Source organism: Fusarium fujikuroi, chromosome FFUJ_chr04, assembly GCF_900079805.1.
Source record: "Fusarium fujikuroi IMI 58289 draft genome, chromosome FFUJ_chr04".
Lineage (NCBI taxonomy): Eukaryota > Fungi > Ascomycota > Sordariomycetes > Hypocreales > Nectriaceae > Fusarium > Fusarium fujikuroi.
In genome coordinates, this window is record NC_036625.1 from 112484 (window position 1) to 130221 (window position 17738).

Genomic DNA, 17738 nt, shown 5'->3' on the forward strand with positions numbered 1-17738 from the left:
CAATTCATTGTTAACAAATGTAGTTGAGCAACCGATTTATTCAGTGCTATCAATCTATAATCATGCCTTAGGCTCGAATTGAATCCCAGTCCTTCCTGCGCCATGCTGCCATTGAAGCAAATTGTGTGTCATATCTCGTAAACGCCATGCCATGCCACTTTGTACCTGTGGCTCCATCTCTTCTAGTTAATCGCACTGAATAGAAACCGCTTATTCCTCAGCGCTGTCGGCCTGGACGCGCTGGACAACGTTGACCAATTGAGGGAAGATCTTCTCGTTATCCTGAATACCGCAGACCTGCTTGACAACGTCCTCAGGGCCGTTCTCGGACATGATCTCGGCGAGCTGCTTGGACTCCTCGTCATCGGGGACATCCTGGAAGCGGAAGGCCATCTCGATAGCGTCGAGGAGGTACTTGATGGGCTGATCGTTCTCAGCGAGCTCAGCAGCAGGGCCGATGAATCGCTCCTTGCGAGACAGCTTTCGGAGAGGAGCGCGGCCGACACGCTCGACGGCATCCTCAAGATGGGGGTTGCCAATTCGCTTGATGATCTTCTCAACGTAAGCGGCCTGGGCCTCCTCGTCAATAGCATGCTTGGAGACGATCAGGTTCTTGGTCTCCATAAGTGCACCGCGAACCTCGGCCATGATGTCCTTGTCCTGGAGAGCATCGTAGACAGTGCGCTTTCTTCGGTTGTAACCGTGGTAGGCAGCGGTGGCGTGGCCAGTGTTGACGGTAAAGAGCTTGCGCTCAATGAAGGGCTCGAGGTTGTCAACCCAGTTGATGCCCTTGATGTCGGGGATGCCAACATCCTCAAAGGGAGTGCGGTCAACGACCCACTCAAAGAACTTCTCGAGTGTCACGTCAAGACCAGCATCGGGGTCCTGAGCGGGGACAATTCTGTCAATAGCAGAGTTGGCATATCGGGCTCGGAGGTGGTGGTCCTCAAGACGAGAGGCATCAGTGTTGTTCTTGATGTGCTCGGCAAGGGTATCAGTGGCACCGATGGCGTTCTCGCAAGCAATGACATGCAGGGGAGACTCTTCTGTTGATCGGCGGTCAATACCCTTAGCGATGACAGGGGCGATGAACTTGAGGATGTTGGGACCGACTGAGCAAGTGACGATCTCAGCTGTGCGGATGGTCTCAATCAGGTCCTCCTCGTGCGTCCTTGAGTTGATGGCCTTGTAATTTGTGATGGTGTTCTCGACGGTAGCTTCAGAGCCGACTTCGATGACGCGGTATGAGGGAGTGTTGTTGAGTTGGTTGACGATTGAGTCGTTGACATCAGCGAAGACGACATCATAGCCAGAGTTGTGAAGGAAGCAGGCAACAAAGCCACGGCCTGGATAGTTAGCACGAGAGGTTAGAGCGTTGAGCGACAAAAGACATACCGATGTTGCCAGCGCCAAAGTGAACAGCAGTCTTGCCCATGATTGCGGTAGTGTGGGGTTTGTATGTAAGTGGATGTATGAGTATGTAAGAGTCTCAGATGTATTGAGTGCGAATGCCTCAAATAGGAAGCAATAGAAGAGTGCTTAGGAGTTGAAAGTGGTGATGGATGGAATGGATGAAAACGGTGACCGTATCGAGGGGGGAAGACGGGTTTATATGTCTAGATCAAAGCCACCCTCCTTGTCTCTTGTTGGAGGGTTGAGGGTGACGATGACGGGAAGGGGACCCATTGATGCCATCATGGTACGTACTGTGTTGTTCTTGCCATGGTCAAGACTGGGTTATGGGTCCGGTCTGGCTCTGGCAGGTCCCACCGAGTCAAGTTTGAGTTCAACTCGGGCAAGTGGAGACTCATGCCAAGTACAGCCCCCAGCCCAGCCCAGCCCGACTCACTCACGGTCATAGCCCGTAAAGTACAGTACATTACGGTTGTATCAGTACCTGTACCATACCATCATCGGTACAGTGGACTCTGTGTCCTTTTCGGTGACCTCAGCACTCTGACTCCTTATCTTGGCGCCGTCTGTTTGTCAAACAACCATCCGACACTCTAGCCCGTGTCCATCCCAGCGATGATCCATTGGATAGTTACCGTCTCTCTCACTGTTATCATTACACCGTAGCCTCGCCGAAACCATATCCATCTCTAACCAGTTCAACGAATTGTCAGTCGGAGACACAGATCAGTAACATGCTCACTCATACATGACAACTGTTCAACAGGCCTCCAATAAGCTGACAAACAAATAACCACAACCTCACCAATGTGGATCAACCCCCTCTACCGTTTCACCGACCGTAATGTAACTGGTGAAGCCGCCTCCACTGCCTTACGGAGGTTATCCGGCGCTCTACAGGGTGTTCGCACAGGGCCCGGGGTTGTTCTGCATGCATGTCCCACTGCAACCTCACCTCACCTCTGCCCGAAAGTGCCTCTTCTGTAGAGGGAAAAGGACCCTGTCTCACGCCACATGCTTTCATTTTTCAGGGTATTCAGATTTTTAACATCGCCACGACTATGGTATTTACCCTGACTTTATCTTGAGGGTTCTTTCACGAGATATATACAGAAAACAACATCAGGCAATAGAAACAATTACTAAACCTAGAATCATCTAGATACTGCTCGATCCGTGTAAAAAAGTGGATATTCTTGTCAAGTAAACCGTTTTCGTGTCAATCCCACCTCTGACGTCGACTGGCTGCATCGTGGGTCACCGTGAAAGAGACGGACTGTGGTTTTCCCTCTAACGCAGTGCAACACTAAGGTACCTAAACTAACAGTGTTACCTCCAGAACACCCCAGGTTTTCCACAATTCTCTCTTCTCTGGGGCAGCAATTGACATCACTTGTTCAATATCACGATGCCTTTCGATCTATCGTCCTTTTCCCCTATTTTATGACCTCTTCTTCAATATCCATATTTAATTCCCCCTTTTTAATCCCATTTTTGTGATTTAATCATCACCATCATATGTTTTCAATCATCGTCGGTATTTCGGCCATTCCCCTCCGTCTGAGCCCCAAACAAGGGTTCCCTCTCTGTCTGCTTTTTTCTTTGTTCCTTACGATGCAGGGGTGTGGAGATGGGGACATCAAATTAGACGGCGCTCACGGCGGCTTTTCGCGTGTATCCCTTTTTTTTTGAGGCTAGTCAATCAGAAGTGACTGATGATGATGAGTTGAAACGGGCGTCATGCATGTGAAGACTTTCGGCAATGCTTGGGGTATCACACATGCAGAATATTTCCGGTGCAGTAACAGCGCGAAATATAGACTGTTCAGGTTTGATGCAGCACGTGTAATTCTTGAGATAGTGATAGGACTTGTGGTGTATCTCGTGCTCTGTGTTACTGTCTCGTGGTCTAGGAGCAGTGATCACAAGTAAACAAATATCGTTGTCATCTGTGTAACTGCATCCCGTCAGATACGGGCGTCGACTATTGTCTTACTCTCCCAATGAAGTTCAAACTGCATACTAATACGTCATATCCTACATCCAGGGTTACCCCTCCCCCTCCCTTGAGCCTCTGGTCTGGTTCCTGTTCTTCCAGGGGTCAAACGGATCATTTCTGCCACCGTATTCCTCTACTCTACCGTAGAATCACCGAACCATGCCACTATTCAAGCATAATTCCCTCAAAACCTCAAACTGGCTCAACTCTAAGGGCGTATTCTATCTGAGTGCATTTGTCTGGGCTTGAGGCATTTCGGATCAAGTCGTAACCCTTTTCCGTTCGGCCCTCAACCCCGACGAACCCGCTTCCGTCCGTTCTAGCATAGCCTCCCTCCGTAGATAACGCTGTAGCGAATCAACCGTCAGTGGAGCAACAGAGCCAAGATGCACCGTTCAGGCGTTTCTCTCACTGTTTAGCGCTGTATTCTGATTGGCGATGCCTTCAGTTATCTTCGGTCGGTTACCGCGGGACCTGTTGATCTGGGAAAGGGAAACTGTATCTCTTCAGGCTGAATCTTATTGTCTATACGACTCAACAGATTTCGGAACTCAATTCCAAGCCCATCATCCTCGTCTCTATCTTCAACTCCATGCTCAGTTGGAGGTGTTGAACCGTTTGTTACTGTCTCTCATCTCAAGTGTCTATAGTAGGGGTCCAAGCCACCATCCCTCACCGATGTAGCATAGCATATCTCCAACCAAGAAAAAGATTGCAGGTGAACCACTCAAACATCTCGTCATCGACGCGGGAGCGAGAACATCGTGAAAAGCCTCAAGTTTCGACGTCAGAGGAGTTACCCACTCACACTCACCAATGACAATGTCCTGCACAAAAATTCTTCCGTGTCTTGTTGTATTGCATTGGAGGAGGGCTAGTGTGAGTGGAGTTGGGACTGACGAAATCAGAACGGACTTCGCAGTTTTGGTTCGTGATGTTGATTGGTAGAGATGTTTGGATGCAGTTCGCTTTGACTGCGGCTTATTCAGATGGAATCACCTTGACTGCATGCATGCAAACCTCGCTTCGGATGCCGTGACTTCAATGACGATCTTTTGTTCTTGTTTCAAGAGATCGTCGCTTTGTAACCCAGACTCAGAAGACAAACATGTTGTTCCCGACATGAGCCGAATTAACTCCCGTGCACTGTCAATATCGTGATAAGCCAACGTCAACATCAAACATCACAGCACCTTGAACATCTAGACCCAAGCACTCACTCTCGCTTCAACCAACACACAACCCCCTAATCTCCATTTCCCCGCCCTCCATCTCACTCCTGCGCTTCAGGTCTGGGGATTCCCCCGCGATAAAAAGCACCGTTATAACCCCGATGTGATAAGTCTCTGCGTGATATATCTCACAAACATACCACCGTCTACACCCTCAGAGGAGCAATTCCCCCCTCTTCCCCATATTCCCCCGCAAAACTCCACATGCTTGAACCTCACCTGCTCGTCTCACCATTGACGCTCAAACGAGCCAATGTTCTTAAGCGCAGCATTCTCAATGCACCTGGACTCTAACGGTATCAATGCTCTCAAAAAGTGGCAGTGCCTCGATGCTCTTTGAATGGACCGATCTACGTAGACGCATTTACTCAAGCAGTGACACTACCCAAAGCGGAAATGCATACATCTGCCGGAGACACGGAACCTCGATACAAACATATGTAAACACTCATTTGACCGAGGTGCCTTGTTCCACGTGTCATTAGTATAAATCCAACTGATAAGGTGTTGCGATTTGATATGCAAATGTGAGAAATCGCGCAGGTGCATGATATACTTGTGCCGTCTTCTTGTGCCGTGTTTGACGTTGCAATGCAATCGACATCTGAGAATAACAAGGAAATCTGAAAAAGGTAGGCAGATAATCACGATACACAGCGATCAATGCTACATAACTCTCTTCATCATACTTACGAGTACCTTTGCGTCTCAACATGTACAGAGACTTCATACGCATGCACGGATATCAGACACAGTCCAGAGCATAGGCCGTCAAACTTATTCATGCTATCTTTAATCATTATCAACATCGTTCCACTCGCTATCCATTAACACTCAATTCTCCTTTTTAGTTACCATACTTCTTAAACGCTCCAATCAGTCCACCAGTAGAGGCATCGTGTCCCTCACCATTGCCCGCCTCATCAAGCTCCTTGAGGATCTTCTTGGCCAGGACCTTGCCCAGCTCAACACCCCACTGGTCAAAGCTGTTGATGTCCCAGATGGCACCCTCGGTAAAGGTGAGGTGCTCGTAGTACACGATCAGGGCACCCAGCTCGGCGGGACCAATGGCGCCGCCGACAAGGATGGAGGTCGTGGGTCGGTTTCCAAGGAAGCGCTTGTGAGGAACAAGCTCCTCGGGAGTACCCTCGGCACGGACCTGATCGTCTGTCTTGCCGACCATGAGAGCCTCAGCCTGGGCGAAGTAGTTGGACGCGAGCATCTTCTGGTGGAGATTGTCGCTGACAGGGTTGTGAGACTTGGCGGCGAGGATGAAGTCGGTGGGGATCAGCTTGGTGCCTTGGTGGACGAGCTGGAAGAAGGAGTGCTGAGCGTTGGTGCAGGGCTCGCCGAAGAGAATGGGGCCTGGGACGTTAGCTGGGTTTTATGCAGGAGGTTATCCACTTACCAGTGGTGTACTTGGCAGAAGATCCATCAGAGGTGATGGTCTTTCCGTTGGACTCCATGGAGAGCTGCTGGAGGTAGGCAGGGAATCGGTGGAGGTATTGGTCGAAGCTATAATTGTTAGTCTACATACTCGCATATTCTGGCTGACTTACGGAGCGACAAGGTGAGTCTGAGCCTGGAAAAAGTCAGAGTACCAGACACTCAACAGACCACCAAGAAGAGGAATGTTGTCCTTGAGAGGAGTCTCGCGGAAGTGCTTATCCATGGCATGAGCACCGCTAAGGAACTTGTGGAAGTTGTCAAAGCCAACGTAGAGAGCAATGCTCAGGCCAATGGCACTCCAGACAGAGTATCGGCCACCAACCCAGCTCTCAAAGCCAAACATGTTCTTGCTGTCGATACCGAACTTGGTGACCTCCTCCTCGTTGGTGGAGAGAGCAACGAAGTGCTTGGCGATGTCGCCCTTGTTGTCGGTCTTTTCGAGGAACCACTTCTTGGCTGTGTTGGCGTTGGTGGTGGTCTCTGCGGTGGTGAAGGTCTTGGAGGCGATGAGGAAGAGAGTGGTCTCAGGGTCAGAGTTCTTGAGGGCCTCGGCGATGTGAGTTCCGTCAATGTTGGAGACGAAATGAAGGGTCATGTCTTCAGCGCCGTAGTGCTTGAGAGCTTCAGTGACCATGACAGGGCCGCTGCAAGGTGTCAGTCCAGTACAATACGAGCAATCGAGCGTCTTACAGATCAGAACCACCAATGCCAATGTTGATGATGGTTGTGAGCTTCTTGCCAGTGTATCCCTTCCACTCTCCACTTCGAACCTGCTCAGAAAACTCCTTCATGTGCTCAAGAACCTCATTGACACCACCCTTGGTGTTCATGACATCAACACCGTCAACCTTCATATCCCAACCACCGACATTTCGCAGAGCAGTGTGGTACACTGCGCGACCCTCGGTGAAGTTGATCTTCTCGCCGGCAAACATGGCATCGCGCTTCTTCTCAACGCCAGCCTGCTCGGCGAGCTTGACGAGGAGATCAAGGGTCTCATCTGTGAGGAAGTTCTTGGAGAAGTCGAAGAGGATCTCGGAGGACACGCCGTCGGAGGTGAAGGTTCGGGTGAAGCGGTCGAATCGCTGGGGGTCGGAAGCGAATGCCTCTTTGAGGACGAAGGACTTGCCGACGCTGTCGCGATGGGCCTGGAGGTCAGACCAGGCGGGGAGAGTGTTTGCGGGGGCCATATTGATGTTGTATAGATATAGTTATGGGAAATAAGGATGGAGGTGATGGAAAGAAGGGAAGAAATATCAGATCAGGAAATGAGTGGGAGGGGAAATGAGGTTATGTCTCTGAATTGTCTTGGGTGCGTCTCATGGTAAGGTAGAGCTCCGATGGATCCAATGTCAATGGAGGGGGAGGGGAAGAGCAGAGAGCGGCATGGGCGGAGTGGGGGCATTCATTCATCATCCCACTTCAACCATGATCAATTCTTTCTTGTTCTATAGGGACAGTCTATTTGATTGATACTATCATGATACCACTTCAAACTGCTTGAGGTCAATGATATGACATCTTTTTATCACTCATTTTACCATTGTCTCTCAATTGTTGTATCTGTCTCGCAAATGTCAGCTAACCCCTCCAATGACAGCATGACGCTTCACCATGCTCTCCAAGCTAAAAACAAGAGCTCTTCAACAGCTTATAACTAAATGCCCCGCCTTACTTAACAATTGTTACCAAATTTACAAATCATCAAGGTTGGCTGACTGAATTTTTCCAAATCTTTTCGTCATGTCTCCATAATCATATTAGCCTCTTGTTCCTTTTATCCTGCATGCGTCATAACCTCAGTGGAGGCTCTACAGTCAGTCAGTCAAGGGGCTCCGGTTATGCCGCGCACTCGCCGTGGTTGGCCCGCATCACCTCCGGCTGAGACACCAAGGACAGCTTATTTATCGTGAGATGTCTCTATCAGTTTCCCAGTATATCCTAGCTCTGTTGGATCATGTATATAACTGGAGGCTGTAGAGCTTAGGAGAGGCAATTTATTGCAATCAGACTGGGATCTACTGCAAACTGAATAGCATATTGACTAGCAACGTAGTAAAATTTCTCGATGTCCTCACCAAGCTGACTCTCACCTTTCCCCCAACACCGGCGATCTCTCCGATCTCAGCCTCAATTAAAACTTTTCCACTTCATTCAGCCTATAGCCTAGACTCTTCAAGCATGGGTTGTCATGATATCCCTCATCCATCATAAAGACCCCCAACGTGTTCCGAAAAAGCCTCATGGAGCCCCAAAACAGCTCACCTCAGTGCGTGATCTTCGAGTCGTGAAGTCGCATTTGAGCCCTGCTACGGCTCGAAAAATCACGTCTTTCTCAATAGCTCACTTGGCCGAGTGGTTAAGGCGGCAGACTTAAGCTCTCAACTGCTGAGGATTCTGCTACATTTAATGTGCGCAGGTTCGAACCCTGCAGTGAGCATTGCTCTTTTGCTTTTTGCCCTTCATGTCCGTTTGTTTGTTGACGATTGTTGTTGGTTGGTGTTGGTGTTGTGGCAAATGTCGTTGGAAAGGCTATTAGAGTCATAATACCGATTAGCGTTAACTGATGCCGTGCTTGAATGCGGAATTGACTCAATTTTTGCTTGAGAGGTTCTAGCATAAGATGCAATGGCTTCTTCGGGTCAGTTGGGAATGCAAGTCCATGTTGAGGTCAGAAGACCATGAGAAAGTGCAGTGAATAAAGCGCGAGGTCTAATTGCCCAGGCTGGCCTCAAGAACAATGATAAAACAATACTCATTGTCACAAGTGAAGAAAATGAACAGTGAGTCACAGATTCATCGATAGAGTCGCGCAAGACAATCTACATTGACAGAATGACATATCCACAGAACTAACGAGTGTATCAAACTCCAACACGCCAGAGCAAATAAAGGATTCTTATCTACATTCATCCTCTAGGTTTCCACCTCCTAGGTTGTCCTTATCATGGCTTACACGTGTTCCCCTCCTCAGCCGGCTCATCGACAAGACTGATACCATGTCCGAGTCAGCCAGTCCTGCTCGCTGTCTACCCGTTGTCTCTCTGCCTCAGCGACTTATCGGTTATCTGTCAAACTACCGACAAATGATGGATCCTTGACACTGCCGCCTGCATCTCCGAGTCCAGCGATCGGACGGTTGTAACTGAATCCTTGGAACTGGTTCTGCATAGTTTGAGAGAGCATGGGGCCCTCGACATAAGAATCTTGAGGGGCTTCGGATGTGAATTCGGGATCAAAGTTGGCAGTATCCAGAGCGTCGGCCTAAAAATGTCAGTAGGATTCAATCTCGATTCGAATGAGGGGCACATACCACACTGGGCTTGAATGTAGGTTCGTACTTGCGCTGTAGAAGCTTCCTCCAGTCAATAGCATGGAAGAAAGGATGCGCCTTAATCTCAGCTGATCCATTAGCACCAAGTCGCTCCTCCGGGTTGCGGTTCAAAAGCTTGGTGAGGAGATCCTTGGCAGCTGGGGGGACCACGTCAGAGAAGTGAAGAGGCTCTGATAGAATCTTGCGGTACATCTCGTTGGTATTCTCATCGTAGAAAGGTGGCAGACCTGTCAACATCTCGTACAGCAAAACACCAAGAGTCCACCAATCGACTGTCTTGTTGTAACCTTGACCCATTAACAGCTCTGGAGCGAGGTACTCGGGTGTACCACAGAATGTGTTGGTGCGGTCCTCATCCTTCATATCAAGCTTGCAGAGACCAAAGTCACAAAGAGCGATATGACCCTGGTAATCCAAAAGAATGTTCTCGGGCTTGAGATCTCTGTAAATGACGCTGAAGCCGTGCAGACATTCCAAGGCGCACAGAAGCTCAGCAGTGTAAAAGCGGGATCGGTTGACGTCAAAGCGGTGCTCCTTTTGCAAGTGGTGGAACAGCTCGCCTCCGTTAACAAAGGCGAGAACAAAGTAAAGCTTCTCCGGAGACTGGAAACTGAACTTGAGAGGTACGATAAAAGGGTTGTTGATCTGTGCCAGCACAGATCGCTCGGCGAGTGTATGGGCGACTTCGGATCGCGAGATGATGTGCGCCTTTCGGATTGTCTTGAGAGCGTAGATTCGGTTTGTGTCCTTCTTGCGTACCTGCATGACCTTGCCGAAACTGCCCTTGCCGACGACCTTGAGTAGTTCAAAATCCTCAATCTTGAGCTTACCTGCTCGAGTCTCGACATACTCGACACCGACCTTGATTCTACCAGTTCCATATTGCACGTCGACCCACTCAGCGCCTTGGTGACCATTGCGCGCTGCGTGCTCAGCAGCAGCCTTCTCGCGGTCCTTCTTGCTGGCCTTGGGGTCCTCCACGTATTGCTGTCTCTCTTCGAATCGGGGGTTGATGCGGACAACACCGAGGAAAATATCCTGGCTTCGTCCAGATCCGGGTGGCGCATTCGGGTTGCGCATGTACAGGTGGATGACGAGCTCTGTCACTCTTGACACATCGAACTTGTACTGGGTGTTTCCACCGGCCCACAGAGGGTTCTCAGGGTTTCCATCGACAGAGTTGACAAAGACTTGGACCTTGTCGAAATCAAGGAGGGCGTATGGCATGTACTTTCCAGAAATTCGGCCGTGGTTGGTGGGGATGCCGTTGAAGCCGCCAGCGGAAGAGTGCGGTCGGTTACTGCCGTTAACAAATGATCCGGCTACACGTTGTGAAGATCCTGGTCGAACAGAGCCAGACATTCCAAGAGCGTTGGACGAAGACATCGATCCTTGGTGTGACGAGGCAAAAGCACTTCGGTGCTGTTCAGGAAGAGAAAATCCTTGACCTTCGTGGAGGGTGACAACGAGAATACCGGGCTTGGGGGGCTTGACAACAGGGGCCTGTGTCATGGCCTCAGAGGCAGCTATTCAAGTCAGATACTGACGGTACTCCAGTCCAATTTGCTCACCTATGGCATTTTCCGTTGTAGGCGTAACAGCGCCACTGGCCTGGCCATCCTTTTCCTTTTCGGTGATGGTTGAAGTAGAGGGGGATCGAGAGAAGGGGCTCAAGGATTGACCCAGATGGGTTTCCTTTAACTCTGATGGATGTTAGTGGTGCGACAGATATCGGGCATGTAGACGTACTCTTGGTAAGCTTCCAAGACATTGTTGTTATTTTCAACGAGGTATTTGATGGTTGGGGTCAAGGATCGACAGCCAACAAGTGTTGCAGGATCGAAGGGTCAAGCAGCGAGCGTTCACTGCGCGCTGACAAACTCCTGATCAAGCAGGAGGCTGATGGCGTGGCAGAGTGTTCAACAAATGGATGATTTGTAACCCCGCATGCGTGGAAGCGTAAACCGGCCGCTGTTTGGTTGTATCAAGGATCGCAAGTCGACGAGACGAAAGGAGACTATGCGCCGACTGGTTTGAAGGGAAAGGAGGTCCAAATTGAACAAAGATGGTAGAGGTTGAATATGAGGAGGAGGCGAAGCACAAGAGCCCGAGACAAGACCAGCCGAGATATGAATGAGGTGGATACGGGGGATGGATGGGAGAAGGGGATTACCATGACATCCACGGCCCATTGGGCGACAGCAGAAAAGGTGGATCTTCCCGTGGGCAGCCCGCACTGTGGGCTAGGGTCGATGGTAGTGCTGTTCTGGTGCTGAAAACACAGTGTCTCAGTCTGCGACACAGGAGCTCAGACTGTGGAGATGGTCTGGAGTAATCCTGTAAGGTCGATTTTAAGCCACAGCCACGGGCTCTAGCTTTGTTGATCAGCTAGAGAATGAGCCTAGAGCGAGGTCCAGCCAAATAATCCATAACATAAGGGGTAAATGAGAAGGAGAAGCGAGACTAGTTCATAAACAATGCCATTAATGCCCAAGCAGCCAGCAGCCAGAGAGTGTCAATTGGTGTACAGTGTCTATAGTGTTGATAACTTGATGTGAAGCAACCAACTTGTTGTACAGCCACACTATTCATCATGTACGAAGACGACGCGTGTCGAGATATCTTGGCTGAGTTGTGGAGGGTCTATAAACAGATCAGAATATTTTTGGAACTTCTGAATGTGGCAGAATTTGTCCAAGGACTGTCAAATCCATCTTCACATGGCCACAGAAATCTCTAATTGGGGACGTGCAAATGATCCTGTAAACGATATGAAAAAGTGAACTAACTATTGACCTCACTCAAACAACTCAAACAACTTAACCACAGAAACCAATTAAGGAGAAAAGGTTAAAAAGAGATATGTACAACCAACTTAATTCATCTTCAAACACTAATACCTAATTCCATGATATCTCGTGGAGTTCTTGACGAGTTCTCACCTACCCTACAACCCCCTATTCTGGAGTATCCCTGATAAGAAGGGATAAGGAGGTGGAGCCTGACACTTCAGGCCAACACCACATCCATGGCCAGCCTGTCAAGAGCCGCAGGACACATTTCGGGGAGCTCCAGATCAATATACACAAGCTCAAGCTTTGTCAATTCAAACATCACGATTGATGATTGGCGTTTGACCCTCTGTTTTTTCTGCCTCTCCCCCAATCTCTGTGCACTTGCGACCACCTGTCATCCCGCATGGTAGTCTCCTTCAGGGATTCTTAACTTCGACCCCACTACCTCGATATCACCGCCCTTGCTGGACAGCTTGCAACTTCAACTGCGCAACGCGACAGCGACGACACACGACAAGATGAAGTTAGACGTCAAGGTCAGTCTGGGGATCTGTTGAGTGCGCCCGAAGATTAGCGTAGTGCTATTCACAGCGGGCGCACTCGATATCTGCGGCGGCAGCTTTACTTGTGCGATCTGAGCTGACACGTTTCGCAATACAGCGCCAGCTCTACGCTCGCAGTGAGCGAGTCAAGGGCATTGACTTCCATCCTCACGAGCCATGGATCCTCACAACCCTCTACAGCGGTATGTCCAGCTCGGCAGCTCGAGATCCAATGCTGACAGTATAGGCCACGTCTACATCTGGTCCCACGAAACCCAGCAGATCGTCAAGACCTTTGAGCTCACCGATGTCCCCGTTCGCGCCGGTCGATTCATCGCCAGGAAAAACTGGATTGTCTGCGGTTCCGATGATTTCCAACTACGAGTCTACAATTACAACACCTCCGAAAAGATTACCTCCTTCGAGGCCCACCCCGACTACATTCGAGCTATCGCCGTTCACCCCACACAGCCGTTCGTCTTGACTGCCTCCGATGACATGACCATCAAGCTTTGGGATTGGGAGAAGGGTTGGAAGTGTGTGCAGGTCTTTGAGGGCCATGGTCACTATGTCATGGGTTTGGCCATCAACCCCAAGGACACAAACACCTTTGCCTCAGCTTGTCTCGATCGAACTGTCAAGATCTGGAGTCTTGGATCCTCTACTCCCAACTTCACCCTAGAGGCACATGAGACCAAGGGTGTCAACCACGTCGATTACTACCCTCACTCCGACAAGCCCTATCTCCTCACCACATCTGATGACCGAACTGTCAAGATTTGGGATTACACTACAAAGTCCCTGATCGCTACCCTTGAAGGTCACACCAACAACGTTTCGTTTGCCTGCTATCATCCCGAATTGCCCGTCATCATCTCCGGTTCCGAGGACGGTACGATAAGAATATGGCACGCCAACACCTACCGATTCGAGCAATCCCTCAACTACAGTCTAGAGCGAGCTTGGTGTGTCTCGTATCAAAAGGGCAAGCAGGGTGTCGCTGTTGGTTTCGACGATGGTGCTGTTGTTGTCAAGCTTGGTCGCGAGGAGCCTGCCGTTTCCATGGATGCATCCGGCAAGCTCATCTGGGCCCGACACAACGAGGTTGTCTCTTCAATCATCAAGGGAGGAGGTATGTACACATGTGCTGTACCAGTACCGAGTTAAAGCTAATAAGACAGATGCCTCTATTAAGGACAACGAGCCAATCTCCCTCCCCACCAAGGATCTCGGTACCTGCGAAGTCTACCCCCAAACGCTTATCCACTCCCCCAACGGTCGATTCGTCGCTGTCTGCGGTGATGGCGAATACATCATCTATACTGCCCTCGCCTGGCGAAACAAGGCTTTCGGTTCAGCACTCGACTTTGTCTGGGCCTCCAAGGACAACAGCAATGACTTTGCTATCCGAGAGTCAGCGATGAGCGTCAAGATCTTCAAGAACTTTATTGAGAAGAGCGGTGGACTCGATGTTGGTTTCCAGGCCGAGAGACTCCACGGCGGTGTTCTTCTCGGTGTCACAGGTCAAGGTGGTGTCTCTTTCTTTGACTGGGCTACTGGTGGTCTCGTTCGAAGAATCGAAGTTGAGCCTAAGCAAGTCTACTGGTCCGATAGCGGCGAGTTGGTGACGATTGCTTGTGAGGATACCTTTTACGTTCTGCGATTCTCTCGCGAGAACTATGTCGAGGCTGTCCAGTCTGGAGATGTTGAGGAGGATGGTGTCGAGGCGGCTTTTGAGGTCATCACTGACATTAGCGAGTCGTATGTCCCCCGTTCCCTTTTTATCTGCCATGCTAACGATATAGTGTCCGAACTGGTGAATGGATCGGCGACTGCTTCATCTACACCAACAGCACCAACCGGCTCAACTACCTTGTCGGCGACCAGACCTACACTGTCTCCCACTTCGACAAACCCCAGTACATCCTGGGCTACATTCAGCGCGATTCTCGAATTTACCTTGCCGACAAGGATGTCAACGTCACTTCTTTCGGCCTGTCACTTCCCGTTCTCGAGTACCAGACTCTTGTCCTCCGAGAGGATATGGAGACAGCCGCTGAGCTACTACCGACAATTCCCCAGGACCAACTCAACAAGATTGCGCGATTCTTGGAAGGTCAAGGCCATAAGGAGCTTGCCTTGGAGGTTGCGACAGATCCTGAGCACAAGTTCGAGCTTGCACTGGCATTGAACGAGCTTGCTATCGCTTTGGACCTTGCTCGCGAGGCTGATGCCTATCACAAGTGGAAGACTGTTGGCGACGCTGCTCTATCAGCCTGGGATGTCGCCCTTGCTGCTGAGTGCTTCACCCACGCCAAGGATCTCGGATCTCTCTTGCTTCTCCACTCATCAACAGGTGACCGCGATGGTCTCGCTGCCCTTGCCGCTCAAGCACAAGAAGCCGGCTCTCACAACGTCGCCTTCTCATGCCAATGGCTCCTCGGCAACATCGAAGCCTGCACAAAGATCCTCACCGAGACAGGCCGTCTCGCCGAAGCTGTCCTCTTCTCTCAGACCTACCAGCCCAGCTTGACTGTACCGGTAGTACACGAGTGGAAGGAGAACTTGGAGAAGAACAAGAAGGGCAGGGTAGCCAAGCTGATTGGTGTTCCTGGTGAGGACGACGAGCTCTTCCCTGAGTGGGATGAGTGGCTTAAGCTTGAGAAGGAGGGTGGCGTGAAAGTGGCGGAGCCCGTTAATGGACAGAAGGCTGAGAGCGAGCCGGAAGCTGAGGAGGAGGAGAGTGAGGAGGATGAGGAATAAGTGTGATGAGTGCTTTTTATGCTTAGATGGCTGGTGTAGAAAAGGATTGGTCATTTCGTCAGGGTTGCTATGGCATCAATGAGTATAATGAAAAGAAACATGGCAGTTATTTGTGATGCGTGATGGAGACTTGTGTTGTGACACGGATGACATGGCTGTGTTGGTGGACGGGGATTAAGATGTGCCTTTGCGAAGTGGCTTTATTAAAGGCTAGCCTCAACTGGATCCCGAAATGGTGTTCAGCGTAGTCTGATCTGTATCGACGTCGTACGAGCTGAAGATGAGGCTGAGAGATCTCAAAATGGTTACTGTGCCGTAGACTTGCAGCTTCAGTCACTTCGTGTAAGTCAACCGACACCCACCAAATCCAAAGAACGAATGACCTTGCGATCTTTTATTTACTTCTCATCACCAAACACAGCAATCTCAGCAATACCACTAACATAATCCATCAGCAAAGGATGATAAATGACTGCTCACTCCCACCACTTCTCCATCCCACCCCAAGCCTCCTAGTACTGCCATCCCTTGGAACTACCCCCAGGACATCCAGGCGTCCCGTACACACCACCCACAATCCAAAGAATCATATCCACAAACGACCAGACACCCAGTCCGCCAATAGTGAGAAGTTTGAACACGGCGAGAGGCCAGTGATGGGCGTAGAACTGATCGACGCCGAGAATTCCAAAGAGGAGGGAGAGAATCATGGCAGTGCGTTCTTGGCGGTAGCATTTTTCTGAGAGGGGACGTTCGTCGAAACCGCCCCAGCTTCGGGTTCGGAGGGAGGGTTGTTGTTCTGAGGGTGTTAGTGAGTGACGATGGAAAGGAAAGGGACAGAGGGGAAAGGAGACGAACCATCGTGAAAGTAGAGAAGAGCACTTCCGATTGAGATGATGAAGATGTAGCTCAGCATGATGACTTTCCACTTGCGAGTTACGAAGTAGATGCTGTTGGTGAGCCCGCGGCCCATCTTGTCGGCGATGGTAAGCTTTGCGTCCATGGTTAAAGTTGTAAGTTGAGATATCCTGGTTGAGCAGAGACGGGGGGACAATGTGGTATTTATGAATGATGAAAGAGGCAGATCAAAAGTCTTTGAACCATAGGGAAAGGAGATGGAGGTGACGGGTCATCATCGTCTTTGTTGCGTTTGGCACGAGTGGCTTGGCGCTGAGGACAGAGATGACAGTGAATATGATGGAATGTGCTGTTTGTTTGTTAGGACATATGTTTGACATAAAATTGAGTGTCCGTGAGTCAATCAATGTAGTCAAACAAAGAATGCAAATCATGAAAATAAGCTTGGACTGTAGTGAGACCAAACCATGGATGTGGCGTTACACTCAAACGGTTGTTAATGGACAAGCACTAGATTAGATGTCATGACTGCATAAGACGACATTCACGCATGTTTGATAGTGCTCATGAGACATCTAGACAATATTTGTGAAAGAGACATATGTTGTATTAAAAGCAGATAAACTTAAATTTCATAGATAGCCAACCATCTCTCCTCGTCAAAGGCCTCTTAAAGAGCAGCGACGACAACACCGGCAACAGCAGCAGCGGCGTAGATGAAACCACCCTCACGAGCAGCACCGTTGGTCTCAACAGCAGCAGCAGAAGAGGTAGGAGTAGAAGCCTCACCCCCAGCAGAAGTCTCCTCACCCGCAGCAGCAGTAGTCTTGTCACCAGAAGAAGCAGAAGTCTTCTCAGGCTTCTCAGCAGTAGTAGTAGCATCCTCAGAACCACCACCCTTTCCACCAAGAGCAGCAGTAGCGCAGACAGGAACGGCGGTGGCGTACTGGCTCAGCTCCGGGCACTCGGACAGCGCAGACTTGATCTCGTCCTCGTTCTTGCTGTACCAGCTGAGGATCTGAGAGCTGTAGCTGGCGTAGTCCTTGGAGAGGGAGGCCGGGGTGCTGAAGGAGCAGGGGTCGGTCTGGGGGTTCTCTGTGATGTCGGAGACGATGGCCGGGGGAGGCGTGGGCAGCGTCTTGTAGACGTCGAGGATGGCGGTCTGGCACTCTTCTGTGATGCCGCCGACGGCTGGGGCGGTTGCGCGGGGAGCGAGGAGATCGCGCTTCATGAGGGGGTGGGCCATGAAGTTGGCGCTCACGGCGGTGGCGAGGAGGGAGGTGAGGATAATGGACTGCATTTTGAAGGTATCTGAGACAGATTGAAGATAAACTTGAGATAGAGAGTGTGGTT

At 50.2% G+C, this 17738-nt stretch overlaps 6 protein-coding genes, besides 1 other annotated feature; 1 reads left to right on the top strand and 5 right to left on the bottom strand.

Annotated features, from left to right (window-relative positions):
• Positions 1–210: 210 nt before the first annotated feature.
• Positions 211–1435, bottom strand: FFUJ_12996 (probable mannitol-1-phosphate dehydrogenase; the record flags this gene model as incomplete). XM_023575630.1 has 2 exons in its annotated part: positions 211–1346; positions 1396–1435. The coding sequence occupies 2 exons, from the start codon at positions 1433–1435 to the stop codon at positions 211–213; spliced, it is 1176 nt and encodes a 391-aa protein (XP_023428911.1).
• Positions 1436–5491: 4056 nt separating this feature from the next.
• Positions 5492–7283, bottom strand: FFUJ_12997 (probable glucose-6-phosphate isomerase; the record flags this gene model as incomplete). XM_023575631.1 has 4 exons in its annotated part: positions 5492–6009; positions 6053–6159; positions 6204–6737; positions 6784–7283. 4 exons carry the CDS (start codon positions 7281–7283, stop codon positions 5492–5494), a joined length of 1659 nt encoding a protein of 552 aa, XP_023428912.1.
• A 1151-nt stretch (positions 7284–8434) lies between these two features.
• Positions 8435–8533, top strand: a tRNA (tRNA-Leu).
• A 617-nt stretch (positions 8534–9150) lies between these two features.
• Positions 9151–11198, bottom strand: FFUJ_12998 (probable protein kinase 1; the record flags this gene model as incomplete). XM_023575632.1 has 4 exons in its annotated part: positions 9151–9357; positions 9407–10953; positions 10999–11130; positions 11177–11198. The coding sequence occupies 4 exons, from the start codon at positions 11196–11198 to the stop codon at positions 9151–9153; spliced, it is 1908 nt and encodes a 635-aa protein (XP_023428913.1).
• Positions 11199–12740: 1542 nt separating this feature from the next.
• Positions 12741–15527, top strand: FFUJ_12999 (probable coatomer beta` subunit; the record flags this gene model as incomplete). XM_023575633.1 has 5 exons in its annotated part: positions 12741–12758; positions 12883–12967; positions 13012–13896; positions 13946–14525; positions 14570–15527. 5 exons carry the CDS (start codon positions 12741–12743, stop codon positions 15525–15527), a joined length of 2526 nt encoding a protein of 841 aa, XP_023428914.1.
• A 512-nt stretch (positions 15528–16039) lies between these two features.
• FFUJ_13000 (uncharacterized protein) lies at positions 16040–16530 on the bottom strand (the record flags this gene model as incomplete). XM_023575634.1 has 2 exons in its annotated part: positions 16040–16326; positions 16386–16530. 2 exons carry the CDS (start codon positions 16528–16530, stop codon positions 16040–16042), a joined length of 432 nt encoding a protein of 143 aa, XP_023428915.1.
• Positions 16531–17055: 525 nt separating this feature from the next.
• Positions 17056–17685, bottom strand: FFUJ_13001 (uncharacterized protein; the record flags this gene model as incomplete). The annotated part of the gene is made up of 1 exon (XM_023575635.1): positions 17056–17685. The coding sequence occupies one exon, from the start codon at positions 17683–17685 to the stop codon at positions 17056–17058; it is 630 nt and encodes a 209-aa protein (XP_023428916.1).
• Positions 17686–17738: the final 53 nt, after the last annotated feature.